At 46.6% G+C, this 24,658-nt stretch overlaps 1 protein-coding gene across 1 annotated transcript in view; it reads right to left on the reverse strand.

Annotated features, from left to right (window-relative positions):
- The window catches only part of LMAN1 (lectin, mannose binding 1), a 304,017-nt gene that overhangs the window by 38,518 nt on the left and 240,841 nt on the right, over positions 1-24,658 (reverse strand). The window contains exon 12 of the mRNA XM_086960488.1: positions 18,926-19,041. Coding sequence (XP_086816614.1) covers positions 18,926-19,041 — 116 coding nt within the window. The remainder of the gene's footprint in view (positions 1-18,925; positions 19,042-24,658) is intronic.

Here is a 24,658-nt window from a genome sequence, read left to right on the forward strand (position 1 = left end):
CCAGTTAAGACACTGAAGGAATAATTGAGGTGAAGTTGAGCCTGGACCACGTGCCCTACCAATGGAATTCTCAGAGTGACCTGGAAGGTTCCTACAGTTTCGGAGACCTGTGTGGGATAAGAATCAGGAATTCCTGGTGCAATTGAGTGAGATTAGAATCGAGAGGCCTAGCATTGTCCCCCCCCTAAGAGGCATTTGATGCCACTAGTTGTCAGGATGGGTAAACCTTAACAGAAACACGGGGCACACAGTCAAGTACGAGAGATGCCTCACTGAAGCCCCCAGAAGCAGGGCAGGGACGTTGGCACAGAAGATTCAATCCATTCACACCTAGACAAAATGTTGGCCACCATCGCAGATATCAAGGCCACCTTACAGCAAGACATTGGGTCGGTATCAGTGGGCCTGGGACTTTTGCAGGCAGAACATCATAAGCTGGTAGACAGAGTGAAGGGAGTGCTCAATAGCTAAAATAACAACAGAACAAAAGTCAACACCCTCCAAGATGGAGGAACTCACAACCAGGGTGGCTGCCCTGAAGGACAGCTGAGCTTGCAGAAGGCCGCAGTCACCGTAACAATATTAAGGTAGTCGGACTCCCAGGAAGAGTCGAGGGATCGAACATGATCACATACATGGAAAAATGACTGAACAGACGTAGCTCCAGACTGCCTCTCCCAGTTTTTCGAGCTCATCGGGTCCCTGCCCACAGCTTGGCACCCAGGTGACACCCTCCCGCCCTGTGGTGGCAAGACTCTTCCACTATAGAGATCTCCACAGCATACTCCAACAGGCCAGCACACGTGCACCCTACGCAGAAGACAATAATAAAGTGCTGATGTTCCCAGATTTCGCAGCCAATATACAGGCCCAAAGAGCATCCTTTCTGGAAGCGAACAAGGCCCTTTGTAAGGCGGGAGTAAAACACTACCCAATGTTTCCAGCAAAACTCTAAATCATTTTTGATTGCAATACACACTTCTACGATTCTCCAGAGGAAACATGGTCCTGGCTAGAAGCCTACAAGGCGGGTGTTCCTTTGCCGAAACAGCAGATGGGCTCCCGCAAAGCGAAATATCCCACCAGGAAAAGGCAATGACGTTCAAGGAGGAGGGTTCAGTTGCAGAAACAGGCCAGCACACATGCACCCTACGCAATAGACAATAATAAAGTGCTGATGTTCCCAGATTTCGCAGCCAATATACAGGCCCAATGAGCATCCTTTCTGGAAGCGAACAAGGCCCTTTGTAAGGCGGGAGTAAAGCACTACCTAATATTTCCAGCAAAACTCTAAATCATTTTCGATTGCAATACACACTTCTGCGATTCTCCAGAGGAAACATGGTCCTGGCTAGAAGCCTACAAGGCGGGTGCTCCTTTGCCGAAACAGCAGATGGGCTCCCGCAAAGCGAAATATCCCACCAGGAAAAGGGAACGACGTTCAAGGAGGAGGGTTCAGTTGCAGAAACCTACATCCTCACAGACGGAGCATGACAGGAGAGCAGTGCTGCAGGCTGTAGCACCGATCATGACCCCACAGATGTAAGATCGGGCAATGGACGCTTTGTCGGAGTCGCACAAGTCACTTACCTTCGGTAACAATATATCTGTAAGAAACATTAGTTAGTGTTCAATTCCTTACCTTAGACTATCCCCAGGCGTCAGACTGGATCCGGAAAGTTTTCGTCAGCAGTACCCTTGCGCGTCGGTAGGCATTGTCTGCGTCTCCGCGTCAGTCGTCGGCATCGCCGGGATGACGTCTTCGGAGTACTTAGACGCCGCCCTCGCGCGCCTACATCAGTTCTGTACATAGCTTTCCACGCCAGGAACGCAGAGCCATGATAGAAACAGACACTGGTGCCATGAAACTAGGGCCTTGAAAGGGATGTCTTTAACCCTAGATATCGGTTCGCAAGAACGGGGAGGACGGGTGGGGCGGTAAGTAATCTAGCACTAACTAAGGTTTCTTACAGATATATCATTACCGAAGGTAAGTAACTTGTGCATCTGAAAAAAACATGTTTGTGTTATATTCCCTACCTTAGAATAGATACCCCAGCAATACCAATCCCGGTGGTGGGTCTGCGAACCAAGATCACACCAGAAAGTCCTGGAGAACGGAACAGGTGAAAAAGCCATCTCTCTCGACTTGGTTGTCCAGGCAGTAGTGCTTAGCGAACGCTTGCAGCAAGGCCCACGTTGCTGCCTGACAGACGACCCAGGGCAGTAGTAGCCGCCATGGCCAGAGTGGAATGGGCGCGTAGCCCAACAGGAGGCTCCTATTTCGCCAAAGAGTAGCAAACCTTGATGCACAAGACGACCCATCAAGAGATGGTCCGCTTTTGCACAGCCCGTCCCTTCTTAGCGCCCACGTAACCAACAAAGAGCTGGTCGTCCACCCGGAAATGGCGTGTGCGATCTAGATAGGAGGGCGCACGTTTTGGGTCCAGACGGTGGAGCCTCTCTTCCTCTTTCGAGGGAGGCGGAAAGAAGGTGGGAAAGGTAATGGACTGCCCGAAATGAAAGGCTGTGACCACCTTGGGCAGGAAAAAAGGACAAGTCCGCAAAACAACCTTGTCCGGATAGACAGAGAGGAAAGGAGGTTTAGAATATAGAGCCTGGAGCTCAGTCACGCTCCTGGCAGTTTTAAGAGTTAGAAGACGAAGAGAACAGTTATGAAGTGGCTCAAAGGGAGCACACATCAGATACGTAAGAACAAGATTCAAGTCCCACTGAGGCATCACGAAGGGAACAGGAGGAAACTTGTCTGTGATGCCTTTCAAGAAGGAATTAGTTACTTACCTGTACACTATAGTTCTCCAGTATTATCTTTCATAGATTCACATGCTTGTATCTTCCCCGTCGTCATGGTGGGAGTCTCACGGTAACAGAATGACCAAGCAGTATCATAGAGGAGAAAAACTGCATAGAAAATCCCCATAGGGGCTGTATTATTTGGTAACCAGACCATTTCTTTGTTTGGTCCAAAAGCCAGCCAATCAGCATTGCTGCCCTGCCCTCACACTCCCCAGCAGAAGCTTCCTGCCTCAGATTTCCGTCCCCGAGTGAGAGACATGGATAAATACCGAGAAACAGGTTCTGTCTGAGAAACGGGGAGGCGGGCGGGCGCATGTGAATCTATGAAAGATAATACTGGAGAACTATAGTGTACAGGTAAGTAACTAATTCCTTCTCCAGTATTACATCTTTCATAGATTCACATGCTTGTATCAGAGTAGTAAGCAGTGCTCACAATATTTGTAGCGTTCCCAGGACAGAACTCATAAGGAAGCTCTGCCGCAAAGCAATGATATAACAGTAGATATGAATACATAAGTAATACAATAAATGCATGTTTAAATATAAATCAAAGCACTGTATAGAAAATACATCATGCCAGTAGATCATACCTTACTGAAATAGACGTTTCAGAACAGCTTGTCCCACTGCCGTGTCCTCTTTCCACGCAGTGTCTAGACAGTAGTGTCTTGTAAATGAATGCACACTCTTCCACGTTGCTGCTCTGCAGATGTCTGGCAGCGCCACTCCTGCGAACAAGGCCATGGAAGTTGCCATCTTCCTCGTGGAATGTGCATGCACCTTAGAACATAGCGGCTTCCCCGCTTTTTCATGACATTTCAGGATAGCTGAGGAGATCCATCTGGCAATACTCAGTCTTGACAAAGGAAGACCTTTCCTTTGTCCTTCGAATGCAATGAATAATTGTTTGGACTTGCGGAACGTTTTTGTCCGTTCAATATAGAACTTTAGGCATCTAGAAATGTCTAGAGAGTGTAAGGCTCTTTCTGCTTCCGATGAAGGATTGCTGAAAAAAGTAGGCAAAATAATGGGTTCATTGAGGTGAAAAGACGTTGCCACCTTGGGAATAAAGGTAGGATTTGTTCTTAATATAACCCTGTCCTGACGAAATTGTAAGAAGGGTTCCTCCACTGAAAAGGCCTGGATTTCGCTAACCCTCCTTGCTGATGTTAAGGCGAGAAGGAGGGCCGTTTTCCATGACAGGAACTGTAAGTCTGTTTTGTGTATAGGCTCGAAAGGTGGCCTCATAAGCTGCGATAGGACTGTATTGAGGTGCCACGGCACAGGTGGGCGTCGGATGGGTGGGAAAACTCTAAAAAGTCCTTTGATAAATTCCTTTATTATTCTGGAGGACCAGAGAGATGGTTCATTTGGCTTCCGCCGGAAGCGCGATATTGCTGCCAAGTGTACTTTGACCGAGGCATGCGACAGACCTGCCTTAGATAGTGACAGCAGGTAAGGAAGGATACCTTCAGGTTGTACCTCAAACGGATGCAAGTTTTGTCTGTTGCACCAGTGGCAAACGGGTCCATTTTGCTGCATATGTTTTGTTTGTTGATAGAGCTCTGGCTTGTGAAAGAATATGCCTGCATTCCTGCGAAATATCTAGATTTTGAAATTCCCGCTCATGAGGTTCCATGCTGACAATTTTAGTGATTGCAGATCCGGATGTAGAATCTGCCCTTCTTTCATGGAGATGAGGTCTTGAAATGTCGGGAGCTGGATCTTGTCGCCCCTCGACAATTGAAGTAGGTCTGAAAACCACGCCTGTCTCGGCCAGGCTGGTGCTATCAATATGATCCGGCACGGTTCCAATCTCATCTTGCGCAGGATTCGCGGTATCAACGGGAACGGAAGGAACGCGTAGGCAAACCTTCCTGTCCAGTCCATGAGGAATGCATTTCCCTTGGAGCCCTGTTGATGGTAAGTGGACGCAAATTGAACGCACTTTGAGTTGCTTTGAGTTGCGAACAAATCTAATGTGGGAGTGCCCCACCTCTGAAACAAGATGCGAATCTGAGTGTCGTGTAGTTCCCACTCGTGCGTCGCATTGGGAGTGCGGCTCAGGGCGTCCGCCCGTGTGTTGAGGACTCCCTGTATATGCTGAACCTGAATTGAAATTCCGTTGGTTATGAGCCATTTCCAGATTCTTTGCGCCAATGTCGACAGCTGTTTGGATCTCGTTCCGCCCTGTTTTAGCAGGTAAAACATGGTCGTGGTGCTGTCCGTTTGGATAAGTACTGACGATTGGCGTATTCTGGGAAGGAATGCTTGAAGCCCTAGGAACACCGCTTTGAGCTCCAACATGTTTATGTGAAGCTGAGCTTCCCAATCTGACCAAAGGCCCTGAATTTCCAGGTCCTGAAGATGCGCACCCCATCCTTTCAGCAAAGCGTCCGTTGTCATCACGAAGTCGTGATCTCGAGGAATAAAGCCCAAGCCTTGGTCCAAGTTCTTTTGAATCTTCCACCATGACATGGCCACCTTCATATGGTTCGTGATGGTAATGCGATCCTCGAAGGTTCCTCTGGCCTGGACCCACTGCTCGTCCAGTTGTTCCTGCAAAGGCCTCATTCGAAGACGACAGTTTGGTACCAGTGGGATGCAGGATGATATCATCCCCAACATGGACTTGTATATGCTCACGGAAGTGGACCTTTTTGCTTGAAGAGATGCCATTAGCCCCATGATCTTTCTCATTCGGTCTTCGGAAGGATAGGCTTTCCCTGCTCTGGTGCATATCCATGCCCCCAGGAACTGGATGCCTTGGGCCGGAGTCAGCGAGGATTTCTCTAAGTTGGTCCTCAGGCCCAAGCGCTGAAACAGCCGGATGCAGCTCTGGAGAGATCTTGCTGCGTCCTTGAAAGATGGACCTGTCACCAGCCAGTCGTCCAGATATGGGTAAATGTAATGCCCTTGCAGTCTTAAGTGGGCCGCCACCGGGGCCATGCATTTGGTGAATACCCTCGGGGCTGATTTGAGTCCGAATGGCAGGACTTTGAACTGGAAGTGGCGACTCTCCACAACAAATCTTAAATACTTCCTGTGCTTCCGATGAATGGGAATATGGAAGTATGCATCCATGAGATCCAAGGACGCCATGTAGTCTTTTTCCTTTATCATGAGTAGGATCTCTTGCAACGTAACATTCTGAAGGGTATCTTTTTTATGTATTGATTGAGATCCCTCAAGTCCAATACCTGTCTCCATTTCCGGGTTTGTTTCTTTTTGATGAGGAAGAAATGCGAATAGAAGCCTCTCCCTCTGAGATGTTGCGGCACTTCCTCTATGGCTCCCTTTTGCAGAAGCGAGTGTATTTCTTTCTGCATTTCCTGGCGATGTTGGTTGAGCCTGAGTACTGGGGGGTGATCCGGTGGTATTTCCACAAATTCCAGAGTGTGGCCCCTGCTTATGACATCTAGAACCCATTTGTCCGATGTTATGGACATCCAGTTGGTGTAATATTGAGACAGATAGTGGTCGTTTTCCGGGATCTGTTGTGTGGGGAGCGCCGGCCTGAAATCATTGACGTCTATTAGACTGCTGAGTTTTCCCCATGGCGTTTGGTTTACCTCTGGACTGTTGTTGGTAAGAGGAGTTGGAGGACCTGAACTGGTTGTTAGTATTATACTGTCGATATCCCTGTTGATTATACGGTTGATATCGGTTGGACTGAAAAGAGGGTCTTTGATTAAATTGACCTCTTGCACCCCTCTTTCGAAAGGACTGAAACCTTCCCTGCTGAAGAGATCCCAGCGCTCTAGCTGTATCCGTGTCGACTTTATGCCTTGCAACTCCTCATCGATATGCTTCCCAAATAAATTTTCACCGTCAAAAGGCATATCTACAATTTTCGCCTGCACCTCTGGACGAAAAGAAGTCGCCTTGAGCCAGCCCTGCCCGCGAAGTGAAACCGCTCCAGCCATTTGCCTGAAGGCCATAGACGAGACATCCATGGCGATGTCGATAGATTCGGCAGCAGATTTAGCTCCTTCTTTGAGGAGGGCCGCCACTTCCTCCTTTTATCTTCCGCCAGTGCAGAAAGTATGGGTGCCAGATCGGACCATATTTGTCTGTTGTAACGGCCAAGCAGTGCCATAGCATTTGCCGCTTTAATGGTAGAGGCTGCCATGACCGCAAACCTCTTACCTGCCCCATCCATTCTCCTTCCTTCCTTGTCTGGTGGCACTAGGGAAGTAGCCACCGGGTTTTTTGAATTTCTTTGCGCCGCCTGCGTCACTACTGATTCCGGCCTGGGGTGCCCAATGAGGCAGGCTGCTGTGGACTCTGGTGCTCTGTACTTTTTTTCAATTCGGGGAACTGAAACCGCTATAGACGCCGGTGTTTTCAGAATCTTTAGGCCCTCCTCCCAGATGTGAGGGATAATCGGAATTGAGCGAAGCGATCTTTTGTTATCATCTTTGAAATCGTACAAGAAACAATCCGTCTCTTGCACTTCCACATCCAGATTGAATCTCTTGGCCGCTCTTTCCATGATATCATGGAAACCTCCGATGTCTTGAGGAGGAGAGGTAGACGGTAGAGGGACAGGTGACGAAGCTGATGGTAAAATGTATTCGTCCCATTCCCGGCCCGAAGCATCGTGAACAAGCTCTCCTTCAGGCTGTTCATCTTCTTCGGATTCAGTTAGGTCATCCCTTATAGTGACCACCTGCGGTGATCTCACCCCTTGCTCTTGTGAAGCAGGTGCTTTAGGCGTCTGCGAAGAAGGTGTCTGCGAAGCTGGTTGCAAGGAATTCGCCTCTGGGAAACGACGGTAGTAGTCGTTTAACATCAACCTAAGGTCGGACACAAGAGTGAAAGGTATTGAACCAGTCTCTTGACGTTCCTCCTCCCGTGAGTCCTCCTGCTGCTCCTCCTCCTCATCATAACCACCTGATTCCTGAAATGACTCATATCTGGAAGATTGGGGTCTGTCCCTGAAGGAATACACTTCCTCCTCGTCCGTGTCTTGACTCTTTATTTGAAGCTGAGAAGGACTGTAGGCGGCACCTGAGGACTCCTCTCCATCTGAGTCCTGCTCCAGCAATGAGGATGGTGGCAAAGGAGAAATCTTTGTCCATGAGGTGAACTCCGCAGATTTACTGATAGTAGCCGAACCCCTGGTCGACTGAAAAGACCGGATCGAGATCATGGTCTTCGACTGCGGTGATTTGAATGCTTTTGAAGATGATAGCACGATTTTCGTCGACGGCGCCGTCGACGGAACCATCGTCGACGAGACCATCGTCGACGGGACCATCGTCGACGGGACCTTCGTCGACGGGACCTTCGTCGACGGGACCTTCGTCGACAGGACCTTCGTCGACGGTACCTTCGTCGACGGAGCCTTCGTCGACGCGACCATCGTCGACGGGGCCCCCGTCGACATCCTCGTCATCGAACCTGTCGTCGACGGGGTCGTCGTCGTCGTCGACGGTCCTTTCGTCGACAGTGAAATTTTACTCGTCGATGTTGTTGTCGTCGACGTCGTAGCCGTCGACGTAGCTTTAGATCCAATCGTCGAAGCTGTCGTCGTCGACGAAGTCGTCGTCGACGGTGAAGTCGTCGTCGACGGTGAAGTCGTCGTCGACGGTGAAGTCGTCGTCGACGGTGAAGTCGTCGACGGAGCTGAAGTCTTCACCACAGGTTTTGAAGCAGAAGCTAGGGAGCTGGTCGAAGGTGCAGACCCATGCCCTTTAAGACTTGACTGCTTATCCAGAAGAGTAATAGGAAGAGATGAGGTTGATTTCTCCTTAGATTTACTCCTTAGACTCTACTCTCTCCACAGAAACAGAGGCCTTTCTTTTCTTGGGAGTTGAATGAGAAGATTCCTCCTCAGAGTCTGAACCTGATGTGGCCTTCTTCTTCTGAAGCCATAACAGTAATCTAGCCTCTCTGTCTCTTTTAGTTTTGTCCGAAAACTTTCTACAGAGTTTACAGTCTTTCACCAGGTGTTTAGGATAGAGACAGTAAAGGCAGTTCTCATGTGGGTCCTCAGAGAAAAGTCTGGCCTTCCCACAGGACCTGCAAGGCCTGAACAGCCTCTTTTTAGAGCTTTCAGCCATCATGAGGAAAAATAAGTACACACAATACCTTAATCCAGCAGATAGAAAGTAAGATTCCAAAGGGTCAAAAGTTCACACTGGAACAGAAAACTGAGCAGAGCTCAGGGAGACTCCTTTCTCACACGAAGGCGGTTGGAAATCTGAGGCAGGAAGCTTCTACTGGGGAGTGTGAGGGCAGAGCAGCAATGCTGATTGGCTGGCCTTTGGACCAAACAAAGAAATGGTCTGGTTACCAAATAATACAGCCCCTATGGGGATTTTCTATGCAGTTTTTCTTCTCTATGATACTGCTTGGTCATTCTGTTACCGTGAGACTCCCACCATGACGACGGGGAAGATACAAGCATGTGAATCTATGAAAGATGTAATACTGGAGAATCTATTTACAACAGGGGACTTGAAAAGAGAAGACTGATCAGGAAGCCTTAAGAAGGCTGAAATGGCCGAGAGGTAGCCCTTGATAGTTGCCAGAGCAGAGCCCTGCTGGGCAAGAGAAAGAAGGAAGTGGGGAACCTCTGAAAGGGGGCCAGAGAGTGGATCCAAAGCCTTTGCTGTGCACCATGCCACAAAGTTGTTCCACTTGCAGGCGTATACCGTTTTTGTGGAGGGACGCCTGGCTGCCAGAATCACATCACAGACTTCAGGAGGAAAGTCAAATGGCCTCAACTACCGCCGCTTAATCTCCACGCAAGTAGGTGGAGACTGGACAGGTTCGGTTGGAGGACCGTCCCCTGCTGCTGAGACAGAAGGTTCTCCTGAAGAGACAGACAAATTGGGGGATCGACTGACATGCTGAGTAGCTCGGGATAGCAGTATCTTCGTGCCCAGTCCGGAGTCACAAGGATGACTTGGGCCCGGTCTCGCCTGATCTTCTTAAGCACTCTGGGCAGAAGTGGTGTAGGAGGAAAGGCGTATAACAGACCGCAGCTCCACTCGCGCTGAAAAGCGTCGCCGAGCGAGTGCCGCCTTCGAAATTCCAACACGCAGAACTGATGACATTGCGTGTTCTCTTCGGTGGCGAATAGATCTAACCAAGGCTCTCCCCACTGCGGAAAGAGACCTTGCGCCACGTCCGAGTTCAGACGCCATTCGTGATCCATCATGCACCAGCGGCTGAGTTTGTCCGCTCTGGCGTTCAGGGAACCTGCCAGGTGACGCCCTGGTATTCCAGCCATGTCCAGAGGCACAGAGACTCCTGACAAAGAGTCCACAACCCCACTCGCCTAGTTTGTTGCAGTACCACATGGGGATGATGTTGTCTGTGAACACCTGCACTACACTTCCCCGGACAGAGGGAAGGAATGCCTTCAGTGCAAGTTGGATCGCCCGCAGCTCCAGAAGGTTGATATGGAGCCGGGACTCCACCGGAGACCAGAGGCCTCTGATCTCCACCTCTCCCATGTGGCCCCCCATCCCAGGAGGGACGCATCCGTCACCACTACGTGCTCCGGTTGGGGTAGGGAGAGGGATCTGCTGCTGACACAATCGCGGTTCGTGAGCCACTAGTGCAACTGACTTGCAATGTCCTCCGAGATCAGGACGTGGTCGGACAGGTTGCCCTGATGCTGTGCCCACTGAAACCTCAGGTCCCACTGCAGAGTTCGCATCCGCCACCTGGCGTGATGCACCAGAAGAAAGCAGGAGGTCATGAACCCCAGGAGCCGCAGCGTCAATGTGACTGAAACTCGGGATAAAGGCTGAAAGATCGGAATCAGAGCCTGAATATCCCGAACCCGCTGTTCAGGGGGATAAACCCGAAACTGCGCAGAGTCCAGAACCGCTCCGATGAAAAGGAGCTTGTGAGAGGGGCACAGGTGTGACTTCGGCAAGTTGATGGAAAACCCCAGCGAGTGCAGGAGGTCGGCCGTAGTGTGGGAAACGACTGTTTGGGGCGAGCGCGCCTTCAACAACCAATCGTCGAGATAAGGGAAGACTGAAACCCCTGATCTGTGAAGATGAGCTGCGACCACCGCCATCACTTTCGTGAGCACCAGAGGGGCGCTGGTAAGGCCGAAGGGCTAGCACAGTAAACTGAAAGTGCTCGTGGCCTACTGTGAACCGCAGGTAGCGCTGGTGGGCCGCTGGTGTTTATTTGCGGGGGAAGAGCATGTGGAATTACCTCTTCCTTATTCTCTATTATTGTTCCCTCTATAACCTCCACTAGAATATCCTCGGGGCGAGGAGGATTGATTGTAGCCCTTGTCAGAGGACATAGTTTTTGAGCCCCACCCCCCCCCCGTAAAATGAGCGATGAAAGGAACCTCTACTGGCCAGTAACTGTAAAGCCCCCATGGACTTTGCGACCTCAGTGTCCTTCTTCATCTTTTCCAGCATGGTATCAACAGCTGGGCCGAAAAGATGCTCTTTATCAAATGGCTGGTTAAGGATGGAGGTTTGCACCTCTGGCTTAAATCCAGAGATCCTGATCCAAACGTGCCTGCGTAATAATACACTTGTGTTGATTACATGAGATGCTGTGTCTGCTGCGTCCAGTGTACATTTAATGGAGGTGTTAGTAATAAACTTACCATCCTGTATAAGGTCGTTCGCTTTAGATTTGTATTGGTCAGGGTTTGTTTTAGTTTTTCTAGCTCATCATAGTGAGCCCTGTCATAACGGGCTAGGGTTGCCTAGGCATCAGCAATGCACCAGTTATTTGCAGCCTGCAAAGCTATTCTATTGCCTAAGGCATCGGTAAGCTTTGACTCCTTGTCAGAAGGAGGGGTGTCTCCTACGGCTTGGGAGTTAGCTCTCTTTCGTGCATTAGAGACTACAAGAGAGTCTAAGGGTAGCTGTCCTTTAACCGCATCGCTGCTGCAGTGATTTTTGCGCTGTGCGGCAAATTGCCATTTTGCTGGTGTCATGACGAGCTCAGCTCGTCATCAGCACACGACCCCCGTGGGTGATGACGAGCTGAGCTCGTCATCAGCATCGAAAGGGTTAATATGAATAGGATCGATAGGAGCCATTAAACTGGATCCCCCCCTACCCCCAACTGCAGAAGGACCGTCACCCACGTGCACATAACCAGCCGACTGGACTACTACTATAACGCCCTATATGCCGGAATCAACAGAACTCTTCTACACAAGCTCCAAACCATCCAGAACACCACAGCAAGACTCGTACTCGGGACACCGCGTCACAAACACATGACCCAACACCTACAAGACCTCCACTGGCTCCCAATCGAGAAGAGGGTCACCATCAAACTTCTCACCCACGCCTACAAATCCCTCAACATCGGACTCAAATACCTCAATGAAAGAGTCTCCTTCGACTTACCCAAGAGGAACCTCCGCTCTGCCGACCTCGCCTTGGCAGAGGTCCCCCGCATCCGCAGACTCAGAGCAGGTGGGAAAGCTTTCTCCTACATCGCAGCCAAGACCTGGAACAAGCTCCCTGTGAACATCAGACGCTCCTCGGCCCTGCACACGTTCAGGAAGGACCTCAAGACCTGGCTCTTCAACTGAGCTGGAGCTGCCCCGCTGCCCCCCAAGCGCCTTCAGAGACTCACGGGTGAGTGGCGCGCTTCACAAACCCCCGATTGATTTTTATTTTTTGCCTACTCTAGGTGTGATAATTCTAGTCCTTGCGGGATCCTTAAGGACCTTGTCGGTATGTTTTAGCATACCTTTCAGCATTGGCAAGGTAGGAGTTGTTCTTTAGGATGAAGAAAGTGTCTCGAAAAGAAAATCCTCTGCTAAAGGTTTCTTGTGAAGTTCTACGCCATGTTAAGGAGCTCAAGATAACCAATGTTGTCATCAGGGGGGGAAGGTCTAGAGGGATACAAATCCGGGTCATTGTGGTAATCATCCCAAGCATCAGTATCCTAATCCCTGTCCCCTTCATTCTGTGGCTCAGGCGTATTCACCTTAATCATTGAATTGATAGGTGTAACGAGCATATTAGGAAAAGGAGAAGGAGGTGGATTGTACAGAGGAGAAGGGTTAGTGCCCACATTCTTCTTTTAGGAGGGGCATGTTGGTCGTCTGGCAAGTCAGTTTTCCATTTGTTTGGAATGGTTGCTTGAATATGTCCTGTTTTAGGATTTATAACCAATTTTTTCTGTTTTGGGTTGAAATTTGGCTCATTAGACGGAAGCTCTTTGGGGAAAGTGTCTTTATCTTTCCTTGGCACCGAAGATTTCGGCTCCGAGCTCTTAGGTGTAGGTAATTTCGGCTCAGTGTGTTTGGGCTTGTCGGAGTCCTTGGTTTTCTAGGATTTCAGCTCAGAGACTTTGTTTTTGGAGGATTTCGGTTTCAAGTCTTTGGTCTTGGAGGATTTGGGCTCAGAGTATTTGGCTTTGGAGGATCTCTGCTCCGAGTCTTTAGACTTGGGATGTCTCGGCTCAGAGTCTTTGGGCTTGGAGGGTTTCGGCTCCGAGCCTTTAGGCGTTGCTAGTGGAACCTTCGGTCCCGAAGGTATCTTGCTCTTATGTTTCGGAGCCGAAGATGTTGGTTCGGCATCGGAGCGGGGCTGACTCGAGCCCGAAGGCTTTTCTTTCTGTTCTGGAGCCAAGCCGGAGGGCGGGGCATCGGAAATGTGTTGTCAGTGCCGACCTGAACCCGAAGGTAAAGGAGGGACTAGAGCCTTTGTCTTTTGTGGAATGGGCACAGGGGGATTTGTTCTCCCGGTACGCTGTCCCGCAGTGATGTCTTCCTCTTCTTCCATGTTGGAGTCGGCTTTGGACACAGAGACCTGTTCTTCTACCTTTCGCTCCGAAGCTGGAGGTTGGATGCCAAAATCTTCTCCGAAGATGTCCGGAATGGAGTTGCTCTAGTGCTGCATTTCGTGGCACTACACCGACGATCACAATGTGTCTATTTCCATCGGAAGAATAGACAGGCATTGCAGCTTATTTCCTCGTGTTCTGGGGACAAGGAGAGGTTACTAACTTCGTGTAAGTCGGTGTGTGGAAATTTAGCACGACACCCCTTACATAGTTTAAATGAAGTCCGTTTCATCAACTGCTAACGCAGTCGGCACTGGTAGGCCCGACGGCCTGCCTCGAGATTTCCAATGGAAAGCTTTCCAAAGTAAGACAATGCACATCGAATGATGGGTCGCAATTGGAATACCATCGAGGGTAGTGGATTGCGTGGTGAAGGGGTCTGAAAATGGTACCGAATTGGAGCGCAGCAATACACATCCGAACCCGATGGCGGAAAAGAACAATCTGGGGATGGAGTCGATGCCCATGCGCACTATCAACCGAAAGGAGGAGCCACCTACCTCGTGACTACAAGACTTCTTCAAACAAAAACAAAGAGCAAACATCCGGACCTAACACCAGATGGCAATCTATGCTAAAACATATGATCTACAGCTCATATGCTTCAAACATATTGTTTAGGCTTTTTGGTTTTGTCCTTTTGGGTGATGGAGTAAAGCGGAGTGCAGTGCCCTCACGGACCACCAGGGCAACCTGTGGTACCAGAGGAAGGCCAGGACAGGCATTACGTGCTCGATCCACACCATGTTCCACCACCTCCCTCTTCCCCAAGAGAGTGCTTCGCCTGGTAAGCTAAAGGCGGCGTTCTATTCATAATGTTTTGATTTGGTTTTGGGTTTGGGACTCTTGCTGTTGCGCTGCTGCTCTTGGGTAGGGGAGTTTGTTTTTAGGAGTTAAGGTTGTGCATACAGGGGTCAGGCTATAATTCTGCTCTGTCTATGGTGCCCAGCTTGGCAATATCATGGGAAGGGGTCGAAATATCTTCTGCCTCAATGGCAGCTGTGAGCAACACCCTTAGGGAAATAAAACAACAGCTCTGGAATGTACGAGGAATAGGGTCCCCTGCCAAATGCCATATTACAAATCTCACGGCGGAAGAGGGTGTTCACATCTGGCGGAGATGGTGCGGCCAAGTGTTTGCAAAATCATTCTCCGCATTTTCTTGGGGAGCCCTCCTGTGGTTGAGAGCAGGTACCCTATTTGAGGCGACTTACACGTTTATTGACCTTGAGGGACGTTACATAATAGTGAAGGGCAGATTATTGGGCAGAGAGGTAACATTTGGGAGCAAATATGCCCCAAATCAGGATCAAACACCGTTCCCTCAGAAATTGTGCGGTCCCCGGTCAAAAATGGTGGCGGGGGCCCTACTCCTGGGAGGGAACGTTAACTGCGTGGTGGACGTACACCTAGATAGATCTACTGCCCCAGTACGGGGTACGCTAACGACTGCGATACCCAGAGGTTTCCAAGACTGGCTAGAGCTATGGGAACTTATAGACATTTGGAGATTGCAGGACGGACAAAATAGAGATTACTCCTACTTTTCATCTCTTTATTGCCTTCACAAATGGTTAGACATGTTTCTCAGCTTGGCCCAACTTAGCTTGGCTGTGACTAGCTCGGAATACTGGAGACGCACATTATCAGACCACAGCCCATTGCTTCCGAGCTTCTCCCCTGTTGGTAAATGTGTGGCCATCCCGTTTTGATGCTTTGACCCCGCCCTTTTGGAAGACTTCTGTTTCAGAAACATGTTGCAGCCCTCTATGTCGGATTACTTCTGGGCAAACCAGAGTACGGCGAGTATCTCCCTATTTGAATGGGATGAGATTAAGGTGGTGGTGAGAGGCCAGTGCAGGGACAGACGGTGGGGTCACGGGGTGAGAACTCAGTAGGGAACTCCACACACATGAAGCTCAAATACACTCGCAGGACAATAGAATTGGAGCATGAGATGTGGCCAAGGTGCAGCTCTTGGAGGCCAAGAGTAAATATAATGCAGCACTGGAAAGGTTGCGTCTGCTGGATGTCTGTGCTTACCAATAAAGGCAAAATGCAGAAGGGGGATTATGAGGAAGGCTCTTAGCCTGGCTGGTTAGGCCTGAGAGCAGGGGCTCGCCCATTACCCAATTAAATAGTGAGGGGTCCACATTGTATTCGCCTAAGGTTATTCATTTCACCTTCTGTGAGTACTACACCACCTTATATAAGAAACAGATCGAACTACCACCTGACACCATAGACAAGTACATAGGGTCACTACAGCTAAGTATGGTAGTTCCTACTGTGCGGAAAATGTTGGGGGAAGCGATATCTGTACAAGAAATCTGTGTAGCTATCAAAGATATGGCTAAGGGTAAGGGTAAAACTCCAGGTCAGACAGTCTCCCAGCAGAGTTTTATCCTGCATTTGTGCCACTCCTTGCCCCCGCCTGGTGAAGCATTGGTCGGTTGCCAGACTCCACCAGGGAGGCATTAGTGGTCCCTTTACTGAAAACCAAATCTGGAATAGCCAGTCCGCCTGGGTTTTGCTCACTCTCCATGTTAAACATGGATTTCAAGGTACTCAGTAAAATCCTAGCCACGAGACTGCTTCACATATGTAGAGACTGAACATGCTGACCAAAATGGATTCATACCCGCTAGATCAACCTCAGAAGACATTACCACGTCTTATTCCACCATGACAAAGACGACTACCCAGATGCCATTGTGTACTCCAGGGCAGCTGACTTCAGAGCACAGGGTTCACGGTTCAATCCCCGGCGGTAGCTCAGCTCAGCACCATGTGACTCTGGGCAATAGCTCACTTAATTTTCACGACGGCCCCCCAGCGCCTTGAGACCCGCAAGGGTGAGTAGTTCGTGCTTTACAAATACAGAGTTACATTATGTAGCTGACAGGGGATTCTCTGAATTCAGCAGGGTTTTCCCTTCTCATCCAACTGGGCCTTATGAAGGTAGTCCAGGGCTCTCTGCTAACGGTTTCCCAGTCTGGTTGACCCTAGAGGGGCTCTCCCTATTATCTTCCTTCCTTCTATCCAATGCCTGTAACACCTCAGACCACAGCCCCACAATTGGTAGTCACTGCACCCCTTGGTTATCGTCTCAAATGCTCTCTCTTCTGCCCTGGGACAGGTGTTCCTACCTCGTTCCCAATCCGCCACTCTGGGTACCATCTTCCCCTGCCAACAGAAGGCGATATGCCTTCATGCTAGGATCATGCTTCACATGGACTTAAAAGCTGTGTGCTACGCGTACTGTGATCTGTGTGTGCTATGTGCTCTACACATACCCTGTGATTCATGTCTACTCTACACATTGTATACTCTGTGCGCTACACATATCTCATGAGTGTACTGTGTGTACTTTGTGCTCAACGTGTTTTATGTGGGCTGCACTGTGGTTGAAATGTCCCTTTGATCTGCAGGCACAATGTACTCTGCGTATCTTGCTCTATGTGCACCTTGCACTCTACGTACAATATGTGCTTCATTCTCTGTGCTGTACTTGTACTCTGCTCATCATGCACTGGGTGAAATCTCATCTGTTCTTGTACTCTGCAACAGGGCAATAGTAGTGGTTTACCAATGAAAGTGCCTTGTGATGGATTATTGAGCCTGTGTCTGTGGTATTTTGACTCAGTGAGTGAGAGAAAGCAAGAATGACACAAGGGGTTGGTGTATAGTTGCAGGAGTGCAAAGAAGAGTGACTGAGTGCTTTAATGATGAGTGGCTGAGCGCATGCAATCATGGATGAGTGACTGAACACTAAACATAATCCTATCACCAACACTAAACTTTACTCATGCTGTAACCATGACTCTAAAAATAGTTCTAACCTTGGGCCAAAATGAATTGGTGATTCTATTTTCGGTGACATAGTTGCAAGAGGATTCCTTCTCAGTAAGCGCTTGCATCCAGTTGTTGGTGTCATTAAATAAATGAGGTAAGGTCATTGGGTACGCTGTTTGCAGCCCTCTCAGAGGTGGTGATGTGTGAGATTTCTATGAATTACCTCAAACAGCTTATGTAATAACTGTTTCACTACGCATGCACCTTACCAGCTCATAGGCTGCCACCAGCTGGAAATCCAGGTGAACAACTGCGCATGGCTATTGCAGATCAGTTATGTATTGCACTCTGGAAATGTGGTATTGTGAAAGAGTGAGTGGTGCAGATTGATTTCCTTCTTCGATCCTCTTCTTGTTCTACAGGCACATGGAACCCTAGTGATCTTGCGTTCGGCTGGGGCCTGGACTATCCCATTTGTGTCTGTTGGTTCCAGTCGGTACATAGAATACATCTCTGTGCTATAACACGTATTGTATGGTATCCATTACGTTTAGCCTAGTAGCACAACACACTGCACACACCATGGTGCTTTGTCTCTGGAAAGTTGAATACCAGTACTTTTAGAAAACAGGCTCTTTGTTTTGCTTCTTGCCCCGGTAAGAAAACATGTGTTATATTTGTTAGCACTATTTGCCAACAGTTTTCAGTCTCTGCACCTTATTCTTCACTCCCACTGCTGTTTATTAACTAAATGCTTCCAAATGTAAGTTTTCGGAAAGAAAGCACTGGACCAAACGTTCTGGTTAGAACACGATGCCTGGCAATACAATCTGTGGAAGGGACCAGGGCCGGACTGGGAACCACAACCGGCCCTGGCAAAGTGCTCGGCCGCCCCCTCCCCACTCGGGGGAGGGGGGGTGGGGGGGCTTTGGGCGTTTGAGGTGCCGCCAAGCTCTTTGATGGGCCAGTTTTCAGCCGATTTTGGTACAGGGCCCATTTTGCAGCTATGCTACAAAAACAGCCCTGTAACAAAAATGGCCCCCAACCGTGCGGCGCACCGGGGGATTGCCCAGTGCCTGCTATGGCCAGTACGGCCCTGGAAGGGACTAGATTTCGGGATGTTTTGAGGTTACACCCATAGGTATTCATAGGATCTTATAAATGAGAACAGAGGTCTAAGGGGCATTTCCTTGCAAACATTCAAGAATGGACATGCCGGAATATGAATATAAAACCTTGTGTTCGAAATGTGCACACCCAGTTCCCTGGACTCACTTAATAAAACTGTTCCGAATAGTCTGGAATGAGTGAAAGGACAGACAATCAGCATTTTGATACACACGAAAAGCAGTTAATCGCCTACCAAGTAGCAAAGCCCAGCACGTTCCTTTACACTGAATGACAAGAAAGCCTCATTTTTACACTCCACCACTGCCTATATGCAATTCACAATCAGAAAGACTTTCTTATTAAATCATAAACACCATCCCTAAGTGAAGTAACTTACCTATACATGATGTACCCCACAAATAATACTGTCTGTACTGCTACAAATATGAAGAAGTGTGACGTTGATAAACAAGATGGAAACTGAATTTCTGGGCACTTCTGCTTTTCACTTGGCTTTATAAGAAAAGAAAAAAATAACCATTATTATTTACTGCAGCATGTAATTAAACTACTACATAAAAACAAACACCAATTAATAACGTACCCATGATTTTTTTGATTTTTTTTATGACGCTAACAACAGCCTACTCGATGAAGGATAATGAAAACTTCCGGCTGATCAAGGCATCGGAAGGAATGCTATAGAATAGAATATACAATAATCACACTTGTGCATTCTCGGAAAACGAATGCTCTGAATAGTCCAACTCCTCATTTAGGCTATTTTGTTTGTTGATTTAAATATTCATTATCGGTGGCATGTTCTTTCTTGTAATACAATTTTGGTCTTTTGCACTTGAGAGTTACATCATCGTTTCATTGTGACTCTTGAAGAACGTGAATTTAGTTCAAATATTTTGTTTCAGCAATGGAAAGTACATTTCACATGACAAAGAAACTAAACCCAAGACGTATGCAATTACAATAGGAAAAATAAAAGATACAGTTATAAACGAAGCAAAGGAAAATGAGTGTGAAATAAAATAAATGTTACTATTCACAACGCTAGTGCTAAATGAGAATAATATCTAAATACACATTAACATTAACCCGAACTAATAAATAGACAGAGTTCAATGATCATCCTAATCAAGTAAGGTGTTAGTATTACCCTTTTTAACTAAATTAAGTACAAAAGTTTCCCAAATATCTTAGAATACGTTTTTGCATTTAATCTGCTTTGATTCACTGCAAGCAACCTACATGGGCTTTTTTCGAAAATGGAGAATGTTTTGCACGTATCTTGCATTTCCATATGCCCTTTTTGCCAGAATGGTTTCCCAACATTACAGACCAAGAAAATTGTTGCTTAAGAGCATGAACAAGGAAGTTATCTAATAATTATTTATTATAATCACATCGTCTGGCCACCCGTTGTCTCTAAGCCACCAACTATCTGAATTCTCCCCACCCAGAGAGACAGGAGGGTCAGGCCGCTTCGAGCATTCGTAGCAGGGAATCTGAAAGCGTGTCTATGTTTAGACCATATCAAATAATCTGCTTGAATGATAGAATATTCACAATCTGACTTCCAATACTGCTGGAGAAATGACGGAACTGTGGGGAAGCAGCTCGGCACACATGATACAGTAGAATCAAGTATCTATTTTCATCCATAGAACACAACCAGCATTGACAGATTCATATCTTCAGCTGCTTGAGGGTGGAACCTCCAGGATCAAACTAGAACAGGGAAGAGTACCATAACTACAGCTGGAGTCACACATGATGGCAGCTACAGGTTATAAAACATATGATAAAGCCTCAAAGCTAAAAACTAAAAACAACCACAGGTCCTAACAGATTCACAAGTACCTCCATGGTCATTGATAACAGAGCATTAAACATGCAGCATTAAAAAGTAACCCTCAAATGTGTTTAGCATCAACACACATTATCTTCGATTATGATCGAATGGATGTTCAACCAACAGATTCTGACCACACTCATCTTCTCCTCACTGCACTTCGCAACTCTCCTCATATTCCATTTGTTCTTATTTCCCTACCCCACCATATGAGTCTTGGCTCAAGTCACCTACTTCACAGCGGACCACATTGACACACTTTTCCTTACGCCACTTCCACTTTCCACCCTAACGCAGTCTCTGGTGCATAACTTATGTTTGACCCCACGCAGCCTGTTATTTAGTCTTATGGGATACTTAATTTGTTTTCTCAACTCTCTCTCGAATAAGAGGGCCCTGTTGACCACGCACCCCACCTTCAAAACTGTTCCAAAGACTACATACCAATCCGTCCATGGAATCACCAGGGCCCTTTAAAACTTTGGGTTCGTGCTACTACAGACCTCATCTCACTATTGCAAGCTACAATACTGCTAATGATATGTTTTATAGCTCACATTTCAACTGATTAAACAAACTAAAATAAAAATAAAAGTGTCACCGTTGTTTGGGGTTATACAACAAGAGAACAATATGTACTTAAAATAAAAAGACTAGTCACTTCTGTCTTAAGTACATGAAAGTCTGTCAGTGGAAAGATATATATTTTCCAGTGTCCAGGCTGTAAAAATTCCAATGCACTGAAGATACCAAAGCTAGCCTTTTCTTTGCCTTCAAAAAATCAATCATGGGCGTGGTATTACTTTTCTCTTAGTCCCTTGGCCAATTGTACAATGTTGGACAACTGACTAATTGCAGCCACTACCACGCATCACAACAAAAACGAACCAATCTGCAGCAAGTACGCTATTAGCTCCTCCATTCTCTACACCTACAGCTGATTATGACAGCTATTTAATTTGGCTGCACATGGGTGCCCCGTGAGGTGGTGATTTATTGCCAGTCTCATTTTTAAAGTTGATGTAATAAAGAATTTAAGCGACACTGAAGTCATGACTTTGGTGATAAAATCTCCTCCGACCTTAGATTACCTTTCAGTGAGCGGTGAGCACTTGCAAAAGACAGAGCAACCAAGCCTTAACCCCACTTTAGATATCCTGGCATGATTATTGAGTCTGTTACCCTGGGCATTTCCATTCATGAGTAATATGTGTTAACAGTTGATCAAAATGCTGAATATGCATGATTCATTTGACGCACTTAGTTAAATATAATTCTGTTTTTCAATGTGATGATCCTGCCTATGTGAATATATTTGCACTGCATTATCTAAATGCAGATGGCTTGATTTTTACGTTGTCATGTTAGTAATTTTTTATGTGTTTCTAGAAGGTTGATAACTATGTGCTTTATTTTTCTTGATATTCAAAGAACACAGTCTCGTAGAATGAAAATAACTAAGTGCAACTGGGCACATTGTGATTATGTTATTAAAGTCGGGCACAGAGAGTGAAGGGCAGAGATGCGACACTATGGATGGTCGCACATCATATCTCCAGTTCCTATTGAAGACTACTGGAAAGAGAGGCACTCAGCTTTCATGCACTGAGTTATCGTTGCACTGTTTCCCTGAACAATAAACATTAGTGCTCATCTGGATGTGGGTCATCTCTAAAAGTCATAATAGGTTTTATTTTCTGCTTTGCTAGAAAATTAGAACTAGATTAGCACTTGGAAGTAACAGGAAAAGGTAGGATTGCTATAGCAAATCATGCTGGAGTGGTCTCTATTATTCACACTTCTGGTAACCGTTGCCATATTATCTGTTGTCATTGTGGTTACAATTCATATTGTGTGCACTAGACTAGGATTTAAGGTTTTAAATAAATATTTTAAAAGCGCCCTTTGCGGATGAGTGTTTTTTGAGTTTGTGCTTTTCCTGAAGGACAGAGGGTATGGGATTTCACTGATTAACCTAACATAGAATACATCTCGCACAGATATTGCACAGGGGGTTGTGTAATGGTTGATTTTTCTGATCCAGATACGAACAAGTCTGTAAGTCATCTAAACAAGGAACACCCAGGGTAAGTGAAAAAAGAAACCGACACCATCAGTAGCGATGCTGTAATAAATTGGCACACAAAAATATTGACTGAAGAGAAATAATTATAATCTTAGAGGATGAGATAAAATAAGGAGAACGCATCTGCTTCACTCCCAACACCCAGGATGCATATTTAAAGAACAAAAGTCTGAAATACAACATAATAAACTATTAATAAGATCCGGCCATCAGGTACTATCTGACAAGGCAAAAAACCCTACATGGTGTCAATAAGACAGGCAGACTCCAGGCCAACCAGGTTTAAATGAAAAGAACAAGGTGTGCATATCATACATTACAATCAAAAGCCGAACTATGGCTATGATAAATAAGGTTATCTTCCAAACTCTTAGGCTCTATTACCAAAATCTACCTATCTGCCTATCTAAAAACAAATAAACATTATATATATGTATGTATATATCTCACATCTTGCTAAGCTATTAGCTCTCTCCAGGTGAGTTCATCAATTCTTTCAACAAAAACAATAAAACTACGTGAGATCAACCCTTAACAAAGTTTTTCAAAGAATATGCGGCAAAGGGCAGTTCTGAAGGTTCTGCATCAGAATCAGTTATACTTATAATCCTAGAAGAAATCAAGGATGACTAGAACCCTTCAGATATGAACCCATATCACCCCTGAACAGAGGCCACAAAATCATAGCGATATCCAAGCCAATAGACTGCATACCCCAATTGGCCAACTAATTGGATAGTAATGCCCAACCTTCACCTCTAAGCACAAGCCGACAATCCACAGCAACACCCACTAGGTAACATAAAGGTTTTGGAATGTCATGCCAGTTCATGGTGTAAGACATTCAAACAGAAATACTTTAATAAAACTCAAAAAATTGCAATGTTTAATTTCTAGCCGACATGAACACAGCTGTCAATGTCAAACGTGATACAGCGGCTGAGGCTCCTCATGCTGGTGCGTGTTGGGGTTCTTACATTTTATGTTTTATTTATGTGATGCCATCAGTGTCATTAGCCAAAGGCCAGAGGGTCAAATATTTGATGTAGCAAAGAAGTGTGAAGAGAACCAATATGTCTAAAGGTGGCTTGGGGATAGAATGGGAAACAGTGTTGGTATCAACCACTGCAGTAGCACGGCTCCATTTCACTCCAAAGATACACATGCAGCAATTTGTTTTTCCTAACATCTAAGAATTGAAATGCCATTTGTAAGGTACAGTCTGCTAGCCTGATTGTTATGCACAATTTTCCCATCACTGCGGCAAAAAAACATGCTCACTGTGAGATCCTGTGAGACAGAATGTGAAGGTACCACTGCTTATTATGTACAAGATGGTGGTGGCTTCAGCCTGCTGAGGGCCTCTCAAGGGTTTAAAACCTTAATTTTATTTCACATCCTTAAAACAGAATAAAAAAAATGGAACTGAATTAATAGGAGAAGATCAAGAAGACAAGATGCTGTGAGACTTTACCATACAGATAATGCTATCGTAATGGTTGATCATCATAACTAGTACAGATGAAGTTCTCAAAACGGATGGAATTAACAGAAGAAAGGCATGGGACATTTTAATGTTGGCTATTTTTTGGCTAGGGCAGTTTAGAAAGGGGTCCACAAGAAAACAGCAAATCAATGGTTAAGCCAATTCCAATTCCAAAAATTCTTTATTTCGGCCACATAGGCCATAAAAGATGCAGTAAAATACAAATACATACATTTAAAACACAGTATTTACATATAAAAAAAATTCTATTGAACCAGCATGGAATAAGGAGTGCAAGGTAGTACCAGTTCAGGGGGACATTTTCTTCCTTATTATCCACGCTGCCATTAAAAAATTTGAAACAGCAAAGACAATATGGCCCAGAGTGTTAGTTTTCATGACCCTGTAGGCCTGTAAGTACTTCCTGAAGCCCAGGTTCCGACAGAGCGGTGCTATCCAGCGCTTCCTGGGTCTCTGGTAAGCGTGGCATACAAACATTATGTGTAGGTCATCTTCATCCTGGGCTTTACAGCATAGACAGAGTTTGTCACCCCCTGTGGACCATTTGTAGGTGAATACTTTGGTGGGGAGTGTACCAAACCTCCATTGCACGAACAATTTCCTCGCCAAGAGAGGAAAGATAAAATCCATAAAAGGTTCAAAAGCATAAGAATTTTTGGATTCCATAAAA

The sequence above is a fragment of the Lissotriton vulgaris genome, chromosome 3_1, assembly GCF_964263255.1.
Source record: "Lissotriton vulgaris chromosome 3_1, aLisVul1.2, whole genome shotgun sequence".
NCBI classification, from domain to species: Eukaryota; Metazoa; Chordata; class Amphibia; order Caudata; family Salamandridae; genus Lissotriton; species Lissotriton vulgaris.